This window comes from Oratosquilla oratoria, chromosome 21 (assembly GCF_046742065.1).
Source record: "Oratosquilla oratoria isolate Oo_2021 chromosome 21, ASM4674206v1, whole genome shotgun sequence".
Taxonomy (NCBI): domain Eukaryota; kingdom Metazoa; phylum Arthropoda; class Malacostraca; order Stomatopoda; family Squillidae; genus Oratosquilla; species Oratosquilla oratoria.
Genome location: NC_134797.1, coordinates 60,146,419 through 60,171,082, shown reverse-complemented (window position 1 = coordinate 60,171,082; position 24,664 = coordinate 60,146,419). Strand labels below are relative to the sequence as shown.

Sequence of the window (24,664 nt, the reverse complement as noted above, 5' to 3'; positions counted from 1 at the left end):
AGCTTTCGGGAAATTGCCGAAGCTCAAGTAAACAATGCAATTCCCGTAACAACAATTACAGTATATATATATATATATATATATATATATATATATATATATATATATATATATATATACTGTATATATATATATATATATATATATATATATATATATATATATATACATACATATATATATATATATATATATATATATATATATATATATATATATATATATATATATATATATATATATACACACACACACACATCAAAAATGTCTTTAGGTTGGTAAACATAGTTGCGACAGTACTGGGTTATCTGACCAGAGCTACGATTCTGCCATCGATGACGCTCACTCCTGTCAGATTACCCAGTATTGCTAAAAAAAAAAATGCCCCCCCCCCTGCCAATGTTTTTTTTGTTTTTGTTTTTTTCTAGCCTTAGGTGTGTAAGGTAAGGCCGCTCAAACATGGTATAATGCTTTGGCGAATTTTCTGCCACAACCAGCCATAATGATAATATTTTTTACTTTGCTGCGGTGATATCATAATTTCTTTCTTTTTTTCTTAACGCTTATTTTGTTCACAAGGTGTACACTTTCTTCAAAGATGTACCTGTCAGGAAATCGTATTTGGCGCTCACGTAGTTTTATAAATTTATCATGAAGCTTATATTGACTCACGTTATGCCGCGTTTTGAATTATTCGATATACCTTCAAACAGACACTTAGTCTACGTACTGAAGAAACAGAAGAAGAACGGCACTGGTGGTGTCGTCTGCTTCGTACCAGCTGTATTCAGTCTAGTGCATTGTTTTGACAGGTCGCCGTGGGCTAAGGAGTAGAGGCGGGAGCGATGAGTTAGCTATGACTGGTAAACCAGCAAGCAGTTACCTAAATCAGTATTTTATATATAAGAATCTAAGGTGTGAAATGTACACTTAATTTATTACACAGGCTACGTAAAATATATACTGTAGGTATGTCTTCTAGACAGCTTCGCACAGCACTAGTGCAGAATCTATTATAATCAATATTTATGTAATTCTGGAGAAGCTATTGCACATTATTTTTCGAACAGTGTAGGATGCTGGATTTAAATGTGTTATTTGGATTGGTTTCAATGTTTGTGAACTCACTTGTGACATTGATTTCTGTCAAGGATTAATGTTATTCAGTTGTGAGTTATGTGAAAGTTGCATATGGAAATCAATAATTATTGATTATGTACATGTATACATGCATGCATATGTATACCAAAGGCTCTTTCACCCCTTCATAAGGAATGGTGGCCATCAAAAGCATGCACCCACCAATTCTGTTCCAGCAATACAAAAATGCTTTTTTCACTTTTTCTTTTTTGCATTTGATAGATCTATTTTTTTTTTATGGAATGATTAGGTTAGAAGCTATTGGACAGCATAAATTTCATGTTAGCCATGCTTGCATGTTTCTGAAATTTAAACTACCCACCCTTTACCCCTCCAACACCCATTTGTTATCCCTCTCATCATAAACTCATCATGGATTAGGGGTTGATGCTGTCTCCTTCCCACTGCTCAGTTCAAAAGCAATGGAGTGAGTCACAGCACTTCCATAGGAGGGCCTAACAAACAAAGCTGGTTTAACCCCATGGTTTTATTGTACAGTGATCCTTGATTCTCTTCCAGTTACAAATGGACACAACAAACAAGAAGAAATCCCTTTGGACTACATCAATTTCTCATTCATTCACAACTACTCTCCACTCAAACCTATCTCTTACCCTCTTTCTTCCCTGCTTACAGAAATTCCCCTTGCACTCAAGGCCCCCTTTACCCCATCCATCCATCCATCCATCCGTCCATCCCATTCTTGGTTTTCTACCAAAGATAGATAGATAGATAGATAGACTTTATTTGGCAATGAATCAATGTACATGAAGTGCAAATAATGACAAGAACACATAGTTCGGAATAATAAATGCAAATTGCCGAGGATAACACAAAAAGCATGTACGCTTATTTCCATTGTTGTCAAGATCACACATCCACCTCCTCTTGCACTCTTTTTTGTTAGTTTTTTTTCACTCATTCTTTCCATATGCTTAAAATATCCCAGTATTCTTTTTATCAGCCCTATCTGCCAGGTCTTTCTCTACCTCACCTCCTCATTACTCACTCAGTATATTGTCATAACCCCACCATGTATATAAAACACTTCATCTCAGACATTTTTAAACTCCTCCTTTTGCCCACATAATCCTCAAAGACATTTCCCTCCACTTATCACTTAACTATCTCATCACTTACCAGTGTCTCATGTATTTACCTAATTGTAGTAAACAAGAAAGGATTAACAATGTTAAATTTCATTTCCTACTCTCCAATTTATCATACCTAGCATCAAATTCATGAATAGTTCCAACTTAGTCTATACCATTGGTTTTCAATTACCATGTTTAGATGTGAACTCATGTATTGTTCCAGGTTTGGCTATATCACCAAGGCTGTTCCAAGTATTTATGTATCTATATGGAAAACTGTATTTCTTCACATCCTTTAGACAGGTAGTCTTCCTTAATTTGTTACCATGCTCTCTTTAAATCCTCTCATTCTTAATCAAGAGATTTTGTCTGTCAGTAGGCTATAATATATTACCTTTAGTGACCTGAATACTGTACTCATATCATCTCTTTCTCTTTGATCTTTCAAAGTTGGCATACCTGGTGCTTTTAGTTTTTCCTCGTATGGTTTATCTACTAGGCTGTGCCCTTTGTATTCTCTTAATCTTGCTTCTATGTCATTCAGTATATGTGTGTATGTGTTTTACCTAATTGTATTTACCTAAGCATAATATACAGATAAGGAGCAACACTTGTTGGTCCCATCACCTATTTTCCAGTTTTGATCATACTTAGCCTCATATTCATATACAGTTTCAACTTAATTTATACTCTTGATTTCCAATTATCATATTTAGATTTGAACTCATGTATTGTTTGAGCTTGGGCTATATAACCCTGTAAGCTATTCCATGTATGTATGCCATATGTGGTCTTTCTTAATTTGTCTCCATGACCTCGAAAAGCCCTCCCATCTTTAATCAGGAGATCTCCTCTGTCACTGCAATCTATCCCTTTTAGTGCTCTGAATATTGTAATCATATCACCTCTTTCATCATTCAAAGTAGGCAGACCCAGTGCTTGTAGTCTTTCCTTGTATGGTTTATCTGTCTTGGATGGATCACCACTTTAATCTTCTACAGTAGTCTGCACATCTTGCCCATAATGCTGCTGATATGTCAATCAGGTGACAGGTTGTCTTTTATCAAGACTCTCAAATCTTTCTCCTCTTTTACTTTTGTAATGGGCTCACTTCTCAAGGAATAGTTGAAGGATGGTCTTTTGCCACTATTGTCCATCTCCAATACTTTGCATTTTTTTTACATTGAATTTCATTTCCCATTCTTAGCTCCATGCAGAAATAGTGTATAGATCTTTTTGCAATAGCTTACCATCCTCCTTGTTATTCACTCATCTCATGACTTTTGCATTGTCTGCAAACATGTTGACATAGCTTTTTGTTTCTTCCAATCTGTTATTGACTTGGACAAGAAACATTATTGGTGCAAGCTCTGAACCTTGTAGAACTCCATTCATTACTGCTCTCATTCTTGATATCTTATCCTGTACTACTGTCCTCATGTATCTTTCCTTAAAAAATCTATCATCTATTCTAGTAGTTTGCCTCAGTCCTCCAGCATGCTCCAATTTCCACATAAGTTGACTATGAGGTATTTTATCAAGATACTTCTCTAGGTCAGGGTACACACAGTCCACCCAGCCCTCTCTTGCAATGCATCAGTCTCTCTCAAGTAAAAGCTTAAAAGGTTCAACACATGACCTTCCATATCTGAAGCCAAACTGACTGTCTGTCAGAATGTTAATCTTTTCAAGATATTTGGTCCCTTGATCTTTCACAATCCTTTCACATAATTTCACTATTGTACTTATTAGTAATACCAGCCTATAGTTTACCTATTTCAAGTGCTTATGAGGTTAAAAGACTCATCTTATTTGGGGTCCCATCTCTTAGTATTTCTTGCATGTGGCTTGGAGTTTCATTTCTAGATGTACAATAACTCTCTTTTTGAACCACATTACACAAGGTTATAACAAAATTCTATATCATTTCCTAAATCACACTAGCTGTGGTATCCACCTTTGTGAATTGGCACCACATTTGCCCTTTTTCCAATCAAGAGACATAATGCTTTCTTTCAATGAACATATAACAAGACTAAATATTGAACACTAGTTACTCACTACATTCTCTAAGTATCCAGTGTGAGATCCCATCAGGTCCTGAAGCTTTTGTCACATCCAATGATCCCAAAAGATTGAACACTTCTCTCACTCTACATTTATATATTCTAAATCTGAATTACTCATCCCTTTCCTCAAAAACATTGCTCTTTTTTATGAAGCCCAATCGGAAACTTCCATTCATTATTTCTGCCTGAGCTGAGGCCTCTTCAAAGACCTCACCACCTACTGTTAACTTGGTGATTACTTTCCTGTGTCTCAATTTACCATCTGTAAACATGTAAAGCAGTTTCAGTTCATCTTTTGCATTTATCTATTACACCTCTTTCAATATTGGTTTCTTCCTCCGTGCAAATTTTTGTGTAGTCATTTCTAGCTTGTTTGTAAGCTTCTTTTGTTTTACTGCTTCTTCTCTTCTATTTTCCTAAAGCCACATCCCTGGCCTATTTTGCAATTTCATGTCTTTTATTAAACCAGTCCTGTTTTTGCTTCCTTCCACCAATCTTTGGCACATATTAATTCACTCCCCATTTGTAAATATCAAGAAAGATTTCCCATTTCCTTCTTATTCCCATGGTATTCATGAATTCCTCTCAGTTTGCTTCTTTAAAGACTTTCTTCAACCCTAAGTAATTTGCTTTCCTAAAGCAATTTGCTTGCCTGTGCAGTTCATTCCTCGACTTTATTTCCTCATCCTCCAGCAGAAATTTAATTGTCACATGGTCACTTACTCCTGTGGAGCAAAGGTAGTTCAAGGAGCTGATGATGTCAGGCTCTTTGGTTAGTATCAAATCTAATCTTGTGGGAATGTCGTCTCCTCTTACCCAGGTCATTGTGTTCTCTATTGCTATATTTGATAGGGTACTGAATCACTATTTTGTTCAATATTTTTCTTTAGGAGAGGAGCTGTGTCCAATAACATTTTTTCATATTCAGCTTCATTCCAAGCTCTTGTTTTGGGTGGGGGACATATGTCACCCTGAGGTCTTTTATTCTGCCCTTTAGAACTAAATTTCAGATGGATTGCTTCAGCCTTGTATTAATTCAGATTTGCCTCTTCCAACTATTATGTCACGTCTCACAACAAACATTTAACCTCCACACTTTTTATCATCTGTGTGGCTCTGTGAGGATCTAGGGATCTCTGATACTTGAAAGGAAGTTAATCTCATCAGAGATATTCATACATTAATGAGAAGAGTGTATACACTCTTCTCATTCTGCGGTGGAAAGACATGGATTTAAAGAAATCGGTGCGGCATCTGAGAATTAAGCAATTGCCATTCAGACCCCTCAGTAAAATGCAGTGGCTATGCAAACATTTTCCATTACAGACAATATTAAGAAACTATGAGGGATTGATCACATATTTTGGAAAAGACAGATCAAATGATCCCAGGGTTAATTATTGTCACAATAAATTAACTAACATGACATTCAAGGTAGCTCTTCTTATTTTAAGTAATGTTTTTGAAGATATAGCTTCCCAGTGCAAAATCTTGCACATGAGTAACCTGACACCACTAGACTGTCATCACTGTGGTAGAGGGAAGATCAACAAAATCAGGAATTGGTATTTGGAATGTGATGCTTGCTGGAGTGACAGAGTTAATGGTTTACTTTACAAGAAGAGACTGAAGGAGTAGATAATATGCCTTTTTTTACTTTTATCAATTGTTTATTTGTCCATTTAGAGGACAGATTCCCTGAGGATGAAGGATAAGAATGGTCAGTGTTTGGGATCTCCTATTTCACATTGTGATTTCTCTTCTGGTAGAGAACATGTTAAAGGCCTTGATCTTAAATATCTTGATTTTCTGGCTAATACTACAGAAATAATTAGTCAATTTAATAATTTCAAAATTTCTGTGCAAGAAAAAAATAAATCCAAAATTATATAAGATTTTACACAAATGGTGGTATTTGCTCTTCAGAATGAAAAGTTCTGTGACTTGACATAGTTGATGGATATTGGAAGAACCTTCCTTCTATCAAGTGCAGACTGAATGAGGTTTTAGCCTAATGAATCAAATAAAAAGTAAACTTAGAAATCATTCAGGAGAATGTCATTTGAATATGCTTATGAGAGTGAAAAGCTACCAATTATAAGGAGTGGGTGAATGCCAAAGACAGAAGAGAGAAGAAATAAGGAGTTAGAAGCTAGAATTAAACAGGTTAAGAATTGATAATGGACTTGTTTTATTATATATATTTAGAGTTATTTGCAAAATTAGAAAGTTTAAATATAGGTAATCAGTCATTAGTAATATTTTTTATTTATGTCTTTTTTTAAATTCTTACTACTAATCAGATCAATATTGAATACATATTAAATACTTTTGTCAGCTCTATCATCATTGTCACACAAAGGACTCTTGAAATACAGAATCAATCAGTGTAAAACAAATAAAAAATAACAGAATTAAAATATATCCTTAATTATTTGTCTTATTTTGGAAAACCAAATTTAAAAGGTATTTCAAATACATAATAGATTATTAAACTAGATGGCACTCAGAGAATGCATACCTCCACCATTGCCAGGATCACAAAATTGAAAAAAATAACTTTGCCCATAATAGATATTATAGCAGAGGCCATTTTGTATGCAGTCTATAAACACCAGGATTGCAAATATAAAAAAGTATCCTGGATCCACTTCCATATCCAGATCATGTTCAAAATCTAATAACTTGTTCCTTGGCATAAGACTTGCAATTCCACAAAACTTCATCCAATTCTATTCATAATTTTTTGAGTAAAGTTGCTAACAGTCAAACCAACAAACAAATGCTGGCAAAATCTTGACTTCCTTGGTGTGAATTTGCTTAACTGGTCAATCTGCATTTTCTGGTATTAATCTTCATTTCCCATTGGCTCCATATAAATATAGTGTCTAAATCTTTTTTACACTTGCTTACATTCATTGTTTTTCACTGTTCTCATAACTTTTTGTGTAATCTGCAAACATGCTGACATAGCAGTTTGTTTCTTAGTCCTTCAATGTGCTCCAATTTCCACATAAGTCGACTGTCAGGTTATACATAAAATACCAAGGGCTTTTCCCCCCTACAAGGGAGAAAGCTTGCTGGCTGAGCAAGTTAGGGTGTTGTTACTTACAGCGAAGGTTGGGGGGATGGCTGTTCAAATCTTGCCACCAGCAAAGTTGAACCAAGGGCATGGTTCATTAAATTCCACGCTACAAATTCCTCTGTAAGGGGCACTGTTCTAGCCTTCCGAAGGGAGGAGTTTGTGACGTTAAACCATATCACAAGGGAGGTAGCCAAAGTCAAAAAGAATAATTCCACTCCCACCCATTTCATCCCCACCCTCTTCACTCCTATTCACCCTCCCTCCCTCTTTTCTTGGCTCCTCCTGGATGACAGGTCATCCCTGCATCTTGCCCATTGCCCTGGGTCAGAAGGAGTGGTGCAAGACACAGCATATCCACTGCAAGGCTGCTTCATTTAATAGGTGTCCCCCATACTACCTCACCCCCCATCCCCCCCGCCCATTCCACCTCATGCAATCACAACATCATCCATATACAACCATTCTCCATTCATCCCTGTCTTCTGTCCTCTCCCATTCTTCCTCAACAGACATTCCCCTCTTCCCCAAAGCCCCCTTCACCCCATCCATCCACCTCATCCTAGGACGTCCCCTCATGTTCACTCCCTCCACATCTGCCTTCCATACTTCTTTTACTAGTCTTTCTTCACTCATTCTTTCCATGTGTCCAAACCATCCTAAAATTCTTTCATCAACCCTATCTCCCAACTCCCTTTCCACCCCTGTTCTCCTCCTCACCTCCTCATTTCTCACTCTATATAGCCTAGTAACCCCCATCATACTTCTCAGACACCTCATCTCAAACACATTCAAACTCCTTCTCTCTTCTTCTCTTATGTTCCATGTTTCTGCCCCATACAGTGCTGTTGGCACAATCACTCCTTCATACAGTCTCCTCTTAGCATCCATTCCCAAATGTCTATTCCTTAAAAAGTTGGACACACACAAGCTCCCAGTTCTGAAGCCCAACTGACTGACTGTGTCAGAATGTTCATCTCTTCAAAATATGTAGTCCATTGATCTTTCACAATCCTTTCGCATAGTTTGACTATTGTGTTGGTCAGTGATACCAGCCTATAATTTAGTAGTGTCTCATTACTTCCACCTTTGTGACTTGGTACCACACTTGCCCTTTTCCAATTAAGTGGCACTATGCCTCTTTCAACAAACATATAACAAGGCTGTGAATCATATCCACTAGTTGTTCTCTACATTCTTTAAATATCCAGTTTGAGATCCTGTCTGGTCCTGAAGCTTTTGTCACATCCAATGATCCCTAAAGATTGAACACTTCCCTCACACATTTCCATCTTCTAAACCTGAGTTTTTGCTCCCCTCCCTTTCCTAAAAAAATTACTCTTTTTTATGAAGATTGGAAACTTTCATTATTTCTGCCAGAGCTGAGGCTTCTTCAAAGACCTCACCACCCACTGTTGACTTGGTGATTACTTTCCTGTGTCTCAATTTATAATTTGTAAACCTGTATATCAGTATCAGTTCGTCATTGTATTTATCTATTACACCTCTTTCAACATTACTTTCTTCCTCTTTGCAAATATTTGTGTAGTTATTTCTAGCTTGTTTGTAACCTTCTTTTGTTTTATTGCTTCTTCTTTGCCACCCTTTTCCCCAAGCCACACACCTGGCCTTTTTTACAATCTCACATTTTTTTGTTAAATCCTGTTTCTGCTTCCTTCCACTAATCTTTGGCACTTGTTTGTTCGCTTCCCAATTGTAAATGTCAAGAAAAAATTCACATTTCTCCTTATTCCTGTGGTATTCATAAATTTCTCTCAGTTTGCTTCATCAAAGAATTTCTTCAACCCCAAGTAATCTCTATTCCCAAAATTGTCTTCCTTGACTGTGTGGTTCATTCCTAGGATACAAATGCCTCATCCTCTAGCAAGTGGTTCATTCCTAGGCTCTATTTCCTCATCCTCTAGCAGAAATTTAATTGTTACATGGTCACTTTCTGCTATGGAACAAAGGTAATTCTAGGAGTTGATGATGTCTGGTTCTTTGGTTATTAACAGATCTACTTGTGGGTATGTCATCTCCACTTAACCAGGTGAATTCCTTTACCCATTGGGTCATTGTGTTCTCCATTGCTATACTTAACAGGGTATTTTCCCATGAATCTACTTTACCTCATGCTTCCCATTCTTCCCAGTTAACCTCATTGCAATTACAATCTCCAATAAGAACTAAATTGTTGCTTTGTTCAATAGTTTCTTTAGGAGAAGAACTGTGTCCAATATTCTGTTATTTTTCTTACCTGTCAAAGTTTCTTTCATATATTTTGCATTAGTGTGACAGAATTGATATCTATTGTGAATTGAAATTTGAATATTTGTTATCATTTTTGTTGTCGGACATGTGTAATTCAAAGAAGCAGTTACTATTGCACAATGTTCATAGGCAGCAAGTAGAGTCATAGAGGAATGTCATCTCATAATCTCGTATGTGTGTGTATATATATATATATACAGTGAGTCCTAATACGGTAATTCTTTATCTGGTAAATTCACAGTTATGGTATTTGGTAATTACTACACTCGATTCTATTTGCGGTAAGAAAAATTCACAGATACGGTATCCGCTAGATATTTTGAAGAGGAAAGAGCAGGGAGAAGGTACGTCTGCCATATCCTATTATTACATGTTATAATGGGTTCGGTATACGGTAATTTCAATTTACGGTAAGGTTTTCAGGAACGCATATGTACCGTATAATGAGGACTTACTATACATATTGATTGTAGTGATGTCCACTGTTACATATAGATATGTGTTGCCACAAAAATCTTTTTAATTTTATTTTTATTCCCAATTTTTGTAATTTTTTTTTTTTTTTTTTTTATAGGTAAAATGTCTGACATGTCTGACAATATTTCTGTGCATATTTGTTGGTCTGTAAAAAGGGATTGTGGAATACATATAGCTTGATCAATCAGACCATTGACCCAATTCTTTCTTGCAGGAAGCCTGCAGCCCTTAGGAAACAAGCTGCAGAATGTATCTTCTTGCAATGGCCAAGTTACACAGCTGAAGGAACCACAACCCATGGGGTACCCCACTGATGTCCACTGATCAGAGCACTTGAACATATCACCAATTTCTTTAACAGGTCTGGCTCCAAGGTGCTTTTATAGCAGGGGTGGGTGGGGAGGGGTTAGATTGTGATAGATGTTTGAGTAGTATACTGTGAGTGTTGGCATCTTGTTGCATACCATAGGTTGGGATTGTGTTTGATAATCTAATTCCAATTCCACAATCACCCTGTCTTTCAGTTTGTTTCAGTGTCATCTTGTTCTTTCATTCCTCAGGCATTACAGCATATTACTTAGGTGCTTATCTAACTGAATTTTAAGACTTCAAACTGTACTACATTGCACTGCCTCTGCAAGAAGTCTGTTCAATTCATTTACTAAACAGTTGGAAAGGTTGTTTCTACCCAGTTCCAAATTGAATGTAGTTCCTGACAGTTTGAGACCATTATTTCTTGTCTTATTCACATTCATTGTGAATATTTCATCACCTTTAATGTTGGCAATAAACAGCATTTCTATCCTTGGAGACAATATCACACTGAAGGGATGGGATCATAGAGGTGAAGTAATGCAGAGATTTAAGGTGGGTAGCAGAACGAGAGGATAGTAGAAGTAAGGTGTTTAGTGTACAAACATCATAAAATTATTGCTGTCAATACCCCAAACGCCTAATCTGCCCAAGATCAGAGTACTGGTATGAAATCATTCTATGGTTCTCGCACAAATTGAAAGATATAAGCAAGATGAAGAGATTACAAAATGCAACAACCAAAATGGTTCCCAACATTGCAAGTAAATTGTTCAAGAAGAGTATGGAAGCACCAGCCCTGCCTACATTAAAGAAACAAAAAGAAAAAGGGAAACTGATTTTGGTGTTCAGGGCATTGAAGGGGGGCAGACAGTAGCAACAAAGAAGACCTTTTAATCTAGGAGAGGAGAGTATCAAGAGGCCATGATCACAAATTACATTTGTCTGAAAGATGTGAAAAAATACAATTTCATGTACAGATTAATAAATTCCTAGATTAATGTAGGGGAAGATATAGCATAGGCTGGAACCATATATGATTTTAGAATGAGGTATGAAAAGATTAAGAGACCTCATAAGTATAGCTCCCTTCTTGTATACTAAAACAGGTAATACAGAATTAGTTTTATGTGGCTCTAAGTAATTGTTACTGAAAATCTATCCAGTGACTGCTTATACAGTCATGGATGTCACAGTTATAAAATCTGTTGAAAAGTTCTTGAAATGATTGGTCAATGATATGTTTTACATACATATCACACCCACATTCAAATAGAAATATTTCTAGATAAGAACATATTCATTGCTACATTGATGATATTGAAATAGCTTTGTTTAGATGGCTAATTTTATTCATGTTTATACTAATACATGCTGATTTCATACATTACAGACATGTGTAGGACCTTATTGGGAGTGGTTAGGGTCTGCTGGTGTGAGTGACCGTGATGTTGGGGCTACTGCTATGGGGGGGCCTGGCCTACATCGCTGGGGCACTGAGCGTAGTAGGGTTCATCTGGTGGTGGTACTCAGTCCACCCATCTAAACCAGACTTCAAGCCAGTGGTGCAAGAAACTCATCTGCCTGAGGAATTGGCTAAGGTTCTCAAGCAAGAAGGTGGTTACAAGCGGAGGGAGACTTGTCTAGCTCTGAACTTGCTGCTGCAGTTTTTCTTTCAGGCAAGTAGTTTTGTGTCCCATAAGATAATTAAATGTTCTTCTGTTTCTTTCCCCAGATATAAGAATGGAAATAATGAAAGTAAAAGAAAAGTGAGATCAAAGTGTGATGAGAGTAATAAAAAACAACACAGATTTCCTGTATGGCTGTGGTGGAGCATTTTGTTATATGAAGATCTTTACCAATTTTTTTTTATGTAATTGTACTGAATCAAAAGGAGATCTGGTAATGAACTGTGGTACAGCTTGGTATACTCTTTCATCCACTTTGCTAGAACTTATCTGTATTTTGGAACTTCTTGTTTTATTGGTATCATAATATCTGTAACCAGTATGATAATTAACCTCTTTGTGATGCTTCTTACAGATGTTCTTGCCAGCACTAGATCTTGCTTTATGTATGATGTACTGTTGATTTCATCCTGACGTCTTAAATGAATTTTTAACTCTCAGCATTTCTAAATGAAGTTTTTCTTTTATTCCAAATGTATATAGGAAAACAGATATGATGCTGGCATACTCCACTGGTTGACTGGAATGTTGACACAGGAGTTTAGTACGATGCTTCAAGAGCAAAAGGCACTGTCCAAGATCATCAAGACCATGCAGGTATTCTTTCAGGATGTACTTTTATCAGGAATAATAGAAAAGAAAATGTAAATTTCATGCCATCTCGAATCCATGAGACAATTAAAATGGTTTGAAACCTTACACATAATATGTAGGAGTAATTATTAACAAAGACATGTCACCAGACGAGCATATAAACAAAATAGTTGGAGAAACTTACAATTGACTAAGATCAATAAAGGTGGCTTTTAATTACTTGGATGAAGTAATGGTAAAAAAATATATATATAGTTACTGATAAGACCAGGATTGGAGTATGCTGTGACACTATGGACACCCATCACAAAAAAGAATATAAAGAAATAAGAAAGAATCCAAATACCAACAATAAAGATGGCACCAAAAATTGACATATGAACAAAGATTGTCTAAACTGGAACTACCAACCCTGGAATAAAGAAGAGTAAGAGGCAATCTATTGTCCATTTACATAATCATGAAAGGCATGGAAGTCCTTGACACAGCAGCACCACTGTCCACTTCAGACAGACTAATCCCTTATTCAATCTGAAATAAACTTCATTATGATGAAGAGTACCAACATGTTCTTCCACAGTTAACAATCCATCATCATTAACCTCATCGCAATCATCCAGAACCATAATGGCTCTCTTGATCTTGCCCTTACTAGGTGAAGCTTTATATTTGGTTGTCTTTCCACTAAACCTAGGAGGAATTGTTTTTTTCTCTTTACACACTTTTTGTAAATTACCATTCTTGAGGCACAAATTACAACTAAGGTTTTTAAACCTACTACCATGTTTATAGCCATGATGTCTACAAACTTTCATCACTGTTTTAACCTCGTATGTTAGTGCTACTACATTTCTCTTTAATGGATATATATATATATATATATATATATATATATATATATATATATATATATATATATATATATATATATATATATATATATATACATACATATATATACATATATATATATTTTCTATTTCAAGATACATCATCTAGACCTCGGCACAGAGTTTCCAATCATTAAAGCATTAACCCCAAAGCATGTGGACTTGAATGCTGAGGCTTCACAGTTAGAGGAATTGGACCTATGTGTTGAACTAGAATACAATGGAAATTTCCAGTTGGTGGTGGATGCAACTTCACGTTTCAAGAAAAGTGGCAAAATCACAATCAAAGGTTGAGTATAATATCAACTCTTCTCAATAGTTCAGTAATTTCTTCTGTCTATCTATATACCAGGGGCTTTTTTTCCCCTTATCAGGAAGGTAGCCAAACTCAGAAGGCATATACCCACTCCTGCCCATTCCATTCCCATCCACCACCCTTTCCCCTCTCTCAACTTAGCTCCTCATGGATGACAGGTCATTCCTGTACCCTGCACACTGCCATGGGTTAGAGGCAATGTAGCAAGACATAGCACATCCACAGGAAGGCTGTTCCAGTTAATCAGCGACCCACCTCTCCTTCCCTTCATGCAGAAAAATAGAAGACGGGGAGAAATCCCCTCAGGCTATGTCAAAATATCATTCACACATAACCATTCCCCCCCCTCCACACCATCCCAATATTCTTTCATAAACCTAACATGCTATATCCTTTTCCATCCCTGCTCTCCTCATTTCTCACTCTATCCAACTTTGTAACCCCTACCATACTTCTCAGAGTAATTTCTTAAGATAATTAATGATTTATATGAGCTTCAGATTGAATAATTATAATAAAAAATGTCGTCTGTGCAATAGTTTTCATAAGCTTATTTGTTTCTCTCAAACAGTTGCCCACTTATCAGGCTATGGAAGGCTTCAGTTTACACGGCACCCATTCACCCACTGGAGCTTCTCATTCTATCAAGAACCAGTGGTGAGTTGATGCACACAGTATCATGTTATATAAGTATAGTCAAGAAGGGAACCAATGCTGGGTTCTTGCAAGTGGTGGTCCTGCATAACTGACAGTGAAGTTGCCCATTTTTCAAAACCCTTGAACCCCATCACCTCCATCAAGAGGTGAGGCCCTGAGGGGCTGGTACTTGATCTGTGGACTAGACCCAAGACCTCTCTCTATCAACAATATTTCTTACACTTTTTCACACATTTTGAGCTGACAACCAGCAACTGGTGATCTAAAAGAGGTGTTTATGGTGATCTAATAGAGGTGTTTTGGTGATCTAATAGAGGTGTTTAAGTGGATCAAAGGCTTTAATAAGGGTGATGCAGATAAGGTCATCATATTAAGACAACAGGACAGGACTCACAGTAATGGATTTAAACTGGACAAATTTATATTTAAGAAGGAAATGGGCAAGAATTGGTTTATTAATAGGGTGATCAATGAATGGAACAGACTTAGTAACCATGTAGTGAGTGCTGAAGACAAATTTATGGATGGGGATGACAGGTGGTAATAGACATGAATAGATATGGAACTGCCTAGTGTAAGCCTCATGGTCTCTTGCAGTCTCCTTCATTCTTATGTTCTTATGTTATCTCCTTACCACTGTGAGACGGTGACATAGAAACAGTGATGTATGGAAGACAGGTGATTGGGAAGATGGTGAGGTAAACACAGAAAAAGAGTTGGAGATTTATTCACACCATTGCACATTTTGTCACTTTCTCCTTGAAACAGACACCTTCCTTCTCTACCCCCATCCAGTAGTGGCTCATAACTAAAATTAGTGGGGGTGGCTGCTTCAGAAAATTTTAGCCAATGTTTTGATTTTGTGTAAAATGAAAGAAATGTTAAAAGAAAATAAACCATGTGCGAGTGGTCACTGGAGGTAACCATGATGCAATCCTTAAGCACACCTACCCAGCAAGTGGGAGGTCCTGAGTTCAATCCCTGGGCAGTGTCAGCTATTCAGTGAGGCTTCCTACTTCAGTAGGACACTGTAGTGGTGCATATGTGTATTTACGTAGTTGTTGTATTTTACGGGATGAGAGCTATGCTCGTAGTGACCCGATTTTGTATCTCTCCGCATCCAGTTTATTCTTAAAATTGTGTATAGTTTTGGAACTCACTGTTCCTCCATATAGTTTGTATCCAGCGAGGAGTGATCCCTGCCAGCCATAGGACATGTACTGAAAACATGCTATCTCTTCTCAATCTATATACCAAGGGGGCATCTACCCCCTTATAAGGGAGGTAGTCAGCCAAGTCATGCATCCAATCCCCCTATCCCACTCCCATTTTTCACCTGTTTGTTTCCATTTTATCTTTATACACTCAAAAATGAATGTACATACAATGTAAGTAATTATTTATTATCATCTTGCTTTTAAATAGGTGACGTTTGACATTTCATCAAAGATCCAAGGTCTACACATTCCACGTCTAACATCCTTCATTGCAACACAACTTCGCAGCATTCTTAAGCGCAAACACACATTACCCTACTACAAACTCCGAGCTGCTCCACTTATAAAGAGAATAACATTCCATGAAGAAGAAGGAGGAGTTGTTCCCCCAGGAAAACTGGAAATCAGTGTGGTAAAATTTACTAGGTTACAGGTAGGCTTTTATTATATTCTGTTTTAAACTGAATTTTGTATTATTCATACTCATGATAATATACTATGTAACATAGAAAGCTTCTTTATTAGTTATTCCCCATGGAATTGTGGAAGGGTATGTCTCATGAGTGATGAATTGTAAGTCCTCATTATAATAATATAATATTCTTTATTGTATACAGAGTAACCTTTTAGGCACAGAATTATATACAAGTGTTGTTGTTACTGAAATTCCACTTGTGAGCATTGTGGAAGATCAGTCAGGAAGTATATGGACAACCCAAGACTTAACATTAAGGAGACCTTCAGGTACTCCTGTTGGTATTCTGTTCCGAAATTCAGATGATCACATGCTGGTATGTCCTACTTGATATCGTAGGTTGATTTTGGAGTATCAATACATCTGTGACATGATGCATATTTTTGTTTCCCAGGAGTATTTATTAATTTGATATTACACTTCTTTCTCAGGCAATTGAAGTCGTCTACCCAGGATCCCCTGCCCATTTAGCAGGACTTAAGAAGAATGATATAATTCTTACCATTAATCAACAACCTTTGATATCAGGTCCTCAAGCAGCCAAGCTGTTCTCTGCTGCAAGTAACTCAGCAAATGTTGTAGCAGATATAAAATTAAGAATTAAGAGGTGTATCTATCATGAACACAGAAAGGTTTGTCTTGTTTGTAATTGTCGTACATGTGTGTAGCATCACTGCTTCAGTTGATATTCAGTACCACATGAGATAATGTTCTGCTGAGTATTAATATTTTAGCATAGTCTTTTTTGTTTTATTTATATATACATACATATATATATATATATATATATATATATATATATATATATATATATATATATATATATATATATATATATATATATACATACATACATATACCAAGGCTTTTTCCCCCTTCCAAGGGAGGTAGCCAAAAAGGGAAAGGCATAAAAACACTCCCACCCATTTCATCCCTAAATACACTCCACACCCCTCCCACCCTTCCTCTCATCTGAGCACCTCCTGGATGACGGGTCATCCCTGCACCCTGCCCACCGCCCTGGGTCAGAAGCAGTGTCGCAAGACACAGTACATCCACAGCAAGGCCGCTTCATTTAATCGGCGACCCCCCCTCTCCGTCCCCCTTTGCATATAAGGCGAGGACGGGGAGAAATCCCTTCGGGCTGCGTCAAAATTTACTCACACATACTACCCCACCCCCCACCCTCCCGCCCATTCCTCCTCATGCAGTCACAACATCATCCATATACAACCATTCTCCACTCACCTCTGTCTTCCGTCCTCTCCCTTCCTTCCTCAACAGACATTCCCCTCTTCCCCAAAGCCCCCTTCACCCCATCCATCCACCTCATCCTAGGACGTCCCCTCATGTTCACTCCCTCCACATCTGCCCTCCATACCTCTCTTACTAGTCTTTCTTCACTCATTCTTTCCATGTGTCCAAACCATCCTAATATTCTTTCATCAACCCTATCTCCCAAATCCTTTTCCACCCCTGCTCTCCTCCTCACCTCCTCATTTCTCACTCTATCCAGCCTAGTAACCCCCACCATACTTCTCAGACACCTCATCTCAAACACATTCAAACTCCTTCTCTCTTCTTCTCTTATGTTCCACGTTTCTGCCCCATACAGTGCTGTTGGCACAATCACTCCTTCATACAGTCTCCTCTTCGCATCCATTCCCAAATGTCTATTTCTCATTACACTCTTTAAACCACCAAGGCATTTACTCGCTTCTCTCAATCTACATTCTACCTCCACCTTCACTCCACCTTTTCCTGCTACACTTGCACCCAAGTATCTAAAACTATCCACTTCCTCCAGTCGCTCTCCCTTAATGTTCACTTCCAGTCTACTGCCACTTTCACCCCTTGTACATCTCATCACCTTACTTTTACCCACATTTATCTTTAGCTTTCTTCTATCACATACTCTCCCAAACTCTGCCACCAGCTTCCTCAATCCCTTCTCTGACCCTGCCACAAGCGCAGTGTCGTCCGCAAACAACAGCTGGCTCACCTCCCACTTTTCTCCATTTTCTTTAACCATCTCCAATCCCTGACTCACTACCCTAGCATTCACCTCTCGCACCACCCCATCCATGTATAAGTTGAACAGCCAGGGCGACATAACGCATCCTTGACGAAGTCCCACCTTTACTTCAAACCACTCACTCTCTCCATTTCTAATCCTAACACATGCTCTACTACTCACATAAAAACTCTTGACAGCTCCCAAAAGCTTTCCTCCTATCCCATAAATCTGCATAACCTCCCACAGTGCCTTTCTGTCTACCCTATCATAAGCCTTTTCCAGATCCATAAAAGCCCAAAAAACATCCTTCCCCTTTCCTATAGCTTTCTCACATATCTGTCTTACCACAAAGATCTGATCTACACAACCTCTACCCGTCCTAAATCCACACTGTTCCTCACCAATTACTCCTTCTGTTCCTCTCCTAATCCTCTCAATTAAGATTCTCCCATAAGCCTTCCCTACTACACTCAACAGGCTAATCCCTCTGAAATTACTACATTCACACTTGTCCCCTTTTCCCTTGTAAAGAGGAACTATACAGGCACTACTCCAGTCCTCCGGTACTCTACCCTCTCTCCAGCAAACATTAAATAACCTCACCAACCAGTCCACCATCACTGAACCTCCCTTTTTCAGACATTCTGCATGACATCCATCCAGACCAGGTGCCTTACCTGCTTTCATCATCTTTACAACTGCCTTCACCTCATCCTTCCTTATTTCTCCTCCATTCTCCTCACTCATCACTCTCATTTTCTTCGTATTTCCCACTGCAGCTATCTTTCCTTCCCTATCCTCCTTCACATTCAGCAACTCCCTAAAATATTCTGCCCATCTTCCCCTCACTGCCATCTCTTCCATTATCAACTCTCCATCTGTACCTTTTACCTTTTCTTCCCTACTTGATTCGCCTCCTCTTCCTCTCTTAATTTCTTTCCAAAACATCTTTTTATTACTTTCAAAATTTTCTGTCGTACTCCTACCCCATTTCACATCTGCTCTCCTCTTTGCCTCCTTTACCTTTTGCTTTACTTCTCTTTTCTTTTCTTTGTACGTCTCATATGACTCCCCTGTCCTCTTTTGTAACCAATCTGTGAATGCTCGCTTCTTCTCTTCTACAACCTTCTTTGTTTCCTCATCCCACCATTCACTACCTTTTCTTCTATTTCCCCCTGTCCTTCTTGTTCCACACACCATCCTTGCACACTTTAAGACTCCCTCCTTGAACCATCCCCATTCCTCCTCCACACCCATCTCTGCTCTATCCTTTACTCCCTCCCACTCCTCCTTCAGCTTCTTTTCGTACTCCTTCTCCTTTTCCTTTTCATTCAAGGAGTTCACTCTAAGAACCTCCCTACCTTTTGTCCCTTTCCTCCTTCTCCATCTATCCTCCACTCTCAGCTTACCTTCCACCAAAAAATGATCTGATATTCCCCCACCCTCTCCCCTTAGCACATGTACATCCTTAACTCTTCCTATCATAATCCTATTTACCACTACATAATCCATTAGCGCTCTATCTACCACCCTTCCCTCCACCACCCTCTCCCATGTGTACTTATGCTTGACTTTCTTCCGAAACACTGTATTTGCTATCATCAACTCTCTTTCTAGACACATTTCCACCATCAACTCTCCACTACGATTCTTTCCTGGAACTCCACACTTCCCAACCACTCCATCGATTGGACCATTTCCCACTCTAGCATTAAGGTCTCCCAGTACTATTACATTGACATTTCTTCCTAAACCCTCTATGCACTCATTTAAATCTATCCAAAAGGCCTCCCTTTCTTCCATGCTCTTCTCACTGCCCGGCCCATATGCACTTACAAAGACCCACATCTCCTTTCCCAGTTTCACCTTCATCCACATTATCCTTGAGGAAACCTCCTTCCACTCCACTACCCCTTTACCAATCTCCTCACTTACTAGAATAGCCACCCCTTCCCTCCCTCGCCCTCTCTTCACTTCTGATAACCTCCCACTTACACTCCCAAACATACACTCACCCTTCCCTTTCAACTTAGTTTCACTCAAAGCCAACACATCCAACTTTCTTCTCACAAACATACTACCTATCTCTTCCCTTTTACTCTCATCTGTACCACATCCACGCACATTAAAAGACCCAAACCTTAGGGTGCTGGCCCGAGGCCCTCCAGCACCCCTTATGCCTTTCCTTTTCATTTTAGGAAATTGCCCCTTGGGGCTACAGGGAGAAGGATGCCTAGTCCCTCTCCCCGTCCCTTTCTTCTCGCCTCTTACGATCCAAGTGGGAAACTTGGTGGCAGTATTCTTTTCCCCCACCACAGGGAATTCCCCCAATCAGAAAGAGAATACTCAGAGAAATGGTACAGGACAGCAACAAGGGGTTGGGGGACAGCATAACGGAGGGACAGTCGTAGTATAAAAGTGTCATCATTTCTCTATGAACAGAATTTCTTCTATCATAGACAAAATGATGTGTGGCTCTGGTCCGTAGGGGCGCCCCATATAGACCCTAAAGTATCGACTGCATGCTACTTTGCCACAATAACAAGCAGCCAATACCCCAGACGGGGTGATTTATGGACCTATGCCTACCCATGGAGATACTGCTACAGTGAGAGAGAATGGGACAAATCACCTTGTACCATATAAATGCAGTTTGCTAACCCTCATCACTATCCAGAAGTGTTGATTAAGGATATTTCCCTAATGGGAACCACTTTGTCATGGTGGGGGGTCTTGTCCCTATGACCTGATGAGAGAGGCTAGAAGAGCTTTGGTCCCTGCTTTCCCCTGCAAGTGTGAGTGGGCTACCCATGCTAGAAAGGTTGTCAGTGAAGGGCCACAAAAAATGGTTCCCAGAGCTAGGCCACCCATACAGAGCAATGGTGCTGTGGACCATCTGCATACAATATCTAAGGTTCATCCCTTTGAACAGCAAATGAAAACTATACACACAATTTTACACATGAGCCCTTGATCCTACCCATCTCTTCCACCATATCACAAGGCATGGCCACCTAGATGGAAAAGAAATAACCCTAGCATCATACTTAGATTTAAGAAGGAAATAGGCAAGAACTGGTTTACCAACAGAGTGCTCAATGAGTGGAATACACTTAGTAACCATGTAGTGAGTACTGAAACTATTGGTTGTTTTAAGAAAAGGTTAGACAACTTTATGGATGGGAATGAGAGGTGGCAATGGACATGGAAGCCTTGTGTAGGCCTTATGGTCTCTTGCAGTGTCCTTCATTATTATGTTTTTATGCAGATATGTACAACAACCATCCACCAGTGCCCCATAACACTTCCATATAAAAACACATGTACACCCAAGTCACAAAGTAAGCACTTCAAGATAGATCTCCAAACTCAGTGCAACACCATCCTCCCCTAAACTTTAGCCTTACTGAGAAACCCCTCCCTTGGCAATCATGAAAAACATTGATATGGCTATTTTTAGGCCACCACCCAGCACTAAGGAGTATGAACACTGAATTGGTCTGGCCATGTACGAGTATTCATATTGCCTCTGGTGCAGTCACCATGCAAACAACATTGAACACATCCTACACTGCCCTGCTCCTGCCCTGTCCAGATAACAGTACAGTGCTTCTATTTTGAGTGACATTTAACCCAGGCTGAATGCTGTTGCTGGTTCCCGAGTCGCTGCGGGTATCCTGCAAGAGCTACCTGGGGCAATGGAGTGATTGACATCCTCATTCTTCTTTTTTATTTTCCTCTCTAAGTTGGTAAATTTGGGAGGGAGGGAGTGAGGTGAATGGGAGTGGAATATGTGGGGATGGAATGGGTGGGAGTGGATTTTATGCCTTTGTTTTTTGGCTACTTCCCTTGTTAGGAGGAAAGAGCCTTTGGTATATGTATGTAAGTTGGTAAATTTCAGATTTCTGCTCAGTATCAGGTGCATTCTAGAATATATTGTGTCCTTAGCTCTCTAACATGAATGTATACATCACCGATATCTTGGGATAGATTTTTTTTTCTGCTGGCTATTTTTTTTTTTTTTTTCCTACCACTTGTTTGTTTAATTGCCCACATGCATGAAAGTTTTATCAGCCTTCATTATGACATGTTTTTTATAATTCAAGCCACTTTTTGAACTGCAAGGAGTAATCAACCTTCCTGAGACAAGGTTTATGAAGGCACATGTCTAGCAAAAAGGAAAAGAGAAAGTTGACTGGTAGGGACACAGTGATTTGTTTATGTAAAGTCAGTTCAAAAGTCTTGAGGACAGTAACGAGATTTCTTCAAAATCTAGAGGGAGCAAAAAGGAAAATACCCTTTTAAGAACTTAATGAAGGAGATAAGAAGGAATGATAGGAATGAAAGTGCCAGAAACATCCAAGTTTGAGCAAAAGTTTAAGCAATGTGTAAGTTTTGTCAAGAGAGGCACATGCTAAAGCTTGAACAGAAATGCTTTTTCCAGATCTTACTTTAATGTGGTTGTTCAGACTAAAATTTCTCTTCTTTGATTTTTTTTCTTTGACAGATGGCTGCAGACAGCAAACTTGGGGGTCCAGACACTGCAAGTGCCACCAATGACGACAGTCAAGGTAGAAGTGACAACACGTGTGCGCCAACAGCTTTGTCATCATGTGGCACCTATAGTAGTCGTAGTGGAGTGGCCAGGCCCTCTCTTCATTGTGGTGGTTTCATTAGTACCAGTAGTGGTGGAGGTGGTTGCAATGGAGGAGCAGAAGAGGGTGGAGGAGCCTCCTCTACAGGAAGTGGAGCAAGTAGTTTTAGCAGTAGTGGAGTTGGAGGAGGTAGTGGTAGACATGGTTGGAGTAGTAATGTTTTGGATAATAGTGCTGGTGGTTGTGATGGAAACAGTGCTTCTGACGGTAACATTTTAACTGGAAGTGGTGTTGGTAGTAGTTTTTGTAGTGGTGGTGGTGGTAGTAGTGGTGGTGGTGGTGGTGGAAGTGGTGGTAGTGGTAGCAGTGGTATTGTGGTGACCACTGGTGATGAGGATGTTGCCTATACTAATCCCCCCCCAAGAGCTGTCAGTCCTTCGGCCCTGCTTGCCGGCCTAGTGGGTGGCCTGAACACTGGCCGCCCCTCCAAGCACCGGTCCTTGCCTGGCTCCCCCATCCTGCACAGGGCCAATAGGAACAGACTTAGCTCCGCACGTGACGGTAAATTACACCAAACTATCCTTTGCTGCTTCTTTTGCCTTAGTTTTACTTTCTCTTATCTATAACGCTGAAGTTTCATCTTTGTTGCTGCTTCTGCTTGGTTTCACTTCCTCAGGCCTAGGCCTCTTGTTTCCTCTTCTCTAAAACTGCATCTCACATGCACACTTTCAGGTGACTGTCAAACCTTTGGCCTGAATTGTTTGATGTTGCTTATGCTATATTATGTAAGATATAGACATTTTTGTTCTGCTTTTTTACAACATCAGCAACATTCTGTAGTGCCTTTTACTATAAGGTACTTTGCATACTTATTTTCAAGCTTTAGTTATTTAGAATTGGATTGGATGAGAGATCAATATTCCATCTCTGTTTTTTCAGGGGAAGTAAGCACCAGCACAAAGTCTACTCCTGATTCTAGTCACAACAATAGTCCTGAACTTAAGCGGAGGGTGTTGGACTTGAATGCTTCTAACACGGAAGCAAATTTAAATCTCTCCCTACCAAGTAAATCTCCAGGAGTGCAAGAGAAAACACCACTTGGAATGGTATCGAGTACCGGCTTTGCTCGACAAGTGGACAAATTTGCTCAAGAGAAATCTCATCAGACATCATCCAACCAAAGCAGTAAAGCCAGCACACCAACGGCAGATACACTTCTGCTCCCTCGGGCAGAGACCAGAAATGTAACAAAGAAGCTGTCCATAAGAAATAGAAATGCTCTCAAGATGCTTCAATCCCAGATTGTCATGTCATCAAGTGTATGTTCATTTACTCTGTTACATCTAGTTATAAGAGACCAATGATGGATATGTGGTAGTCTTGCAAGATAACAGTGGAGTTACCCATTTTCAAAACCTCTCAGCTCCCTCATCTCTGTCAGGAGGTGCAGCCCTGAGGAGCTAACACTCAGTCTTTGGACTGGGCCCAAGATTTCTCTCTGTCAACTTCAACTGTATTTCTTATATCTGCTACCATTTTCAGCTGGCAACATAGAAAATTGCACACTAATACACCACAATAAACAGTACAGACCTGTGGGAGGGACCAAGGACTGCCACCAGTCACAATGGAACTGCAAATTTTCCACTTAGTGAAACACAAGGCAATACAGTATAAGCTCTTTTAACCGGCACCAGTGGGACCAAAGACGTGCCGGAAAGGGGAAATCCCGGTTACGAGAAGGAATATTAAAAAAATACATTTATTGCC

The 24,664-nt window shown here is 39.0% G+C and overlaps 1 protein-coding gene across 9 annotated transcripts in view; it reads left to right on the top strand.

The window, feature by feature from the left end:
* Positions 1-420: 420 nt before the first annotated feature.
* The window catches only part of Pdzd8 (PDZ domain containing 8), a 111,288-nt gene continuing 87,044 nt past the window's right edge, over positions 421-24,664 (top strand). For 3 of the 9 annotated variants that reach the window (XM_076205060.1, XM_076205054.1, XM_076205061.1), the window contains exons 1-11: positions 744-863; positions 10,348-10,494; positions 11,839-12,124; positions 12,617-12,730; positions 13,714-13,906; positions 14,505-14,590; positions 16,016-16,240; positions 16,425-16,598; positions 16,714-16,914; positions 22,807-23,455; positions 23,834-24,213. In XM_076205060.1, coding sequence (XP_076061175.1) covers positions 11,894-12,124; positions 12,617-12,730; positions 13,714-13,906; positions 14,505-14,590; positions 16,016-16,240; positions 16,425-16,598; positions 16,714-16,914; positions 22,807-23,455; positions 23,834-24,213 — 2,253 coding nt within the window. In that variant the 5' untranslated portion in view covers positions 744-863; positions 10,348-10,494; positions 11,839-11,893. Of the gene's footprint in view, positions 444-743; positions 970-9,897; positions 10,001-10,347; positions 10,495-11,838; positions 12,125-12,616; positions 12,731-13,713; positions 13,907-14,504; positions 14,591-16,015; positions 16,241-16,424; positions 16,599-16,713; positions 16,915-22,806; positions 23,456-23,833; positions 24,214-24,664 lie in introns of those variants that run through there. The other 6 variants (XM_076205055.1, XM_076205056.1, XM_076205059.1 and 3 more) reach the window with 6 other exon arrangements.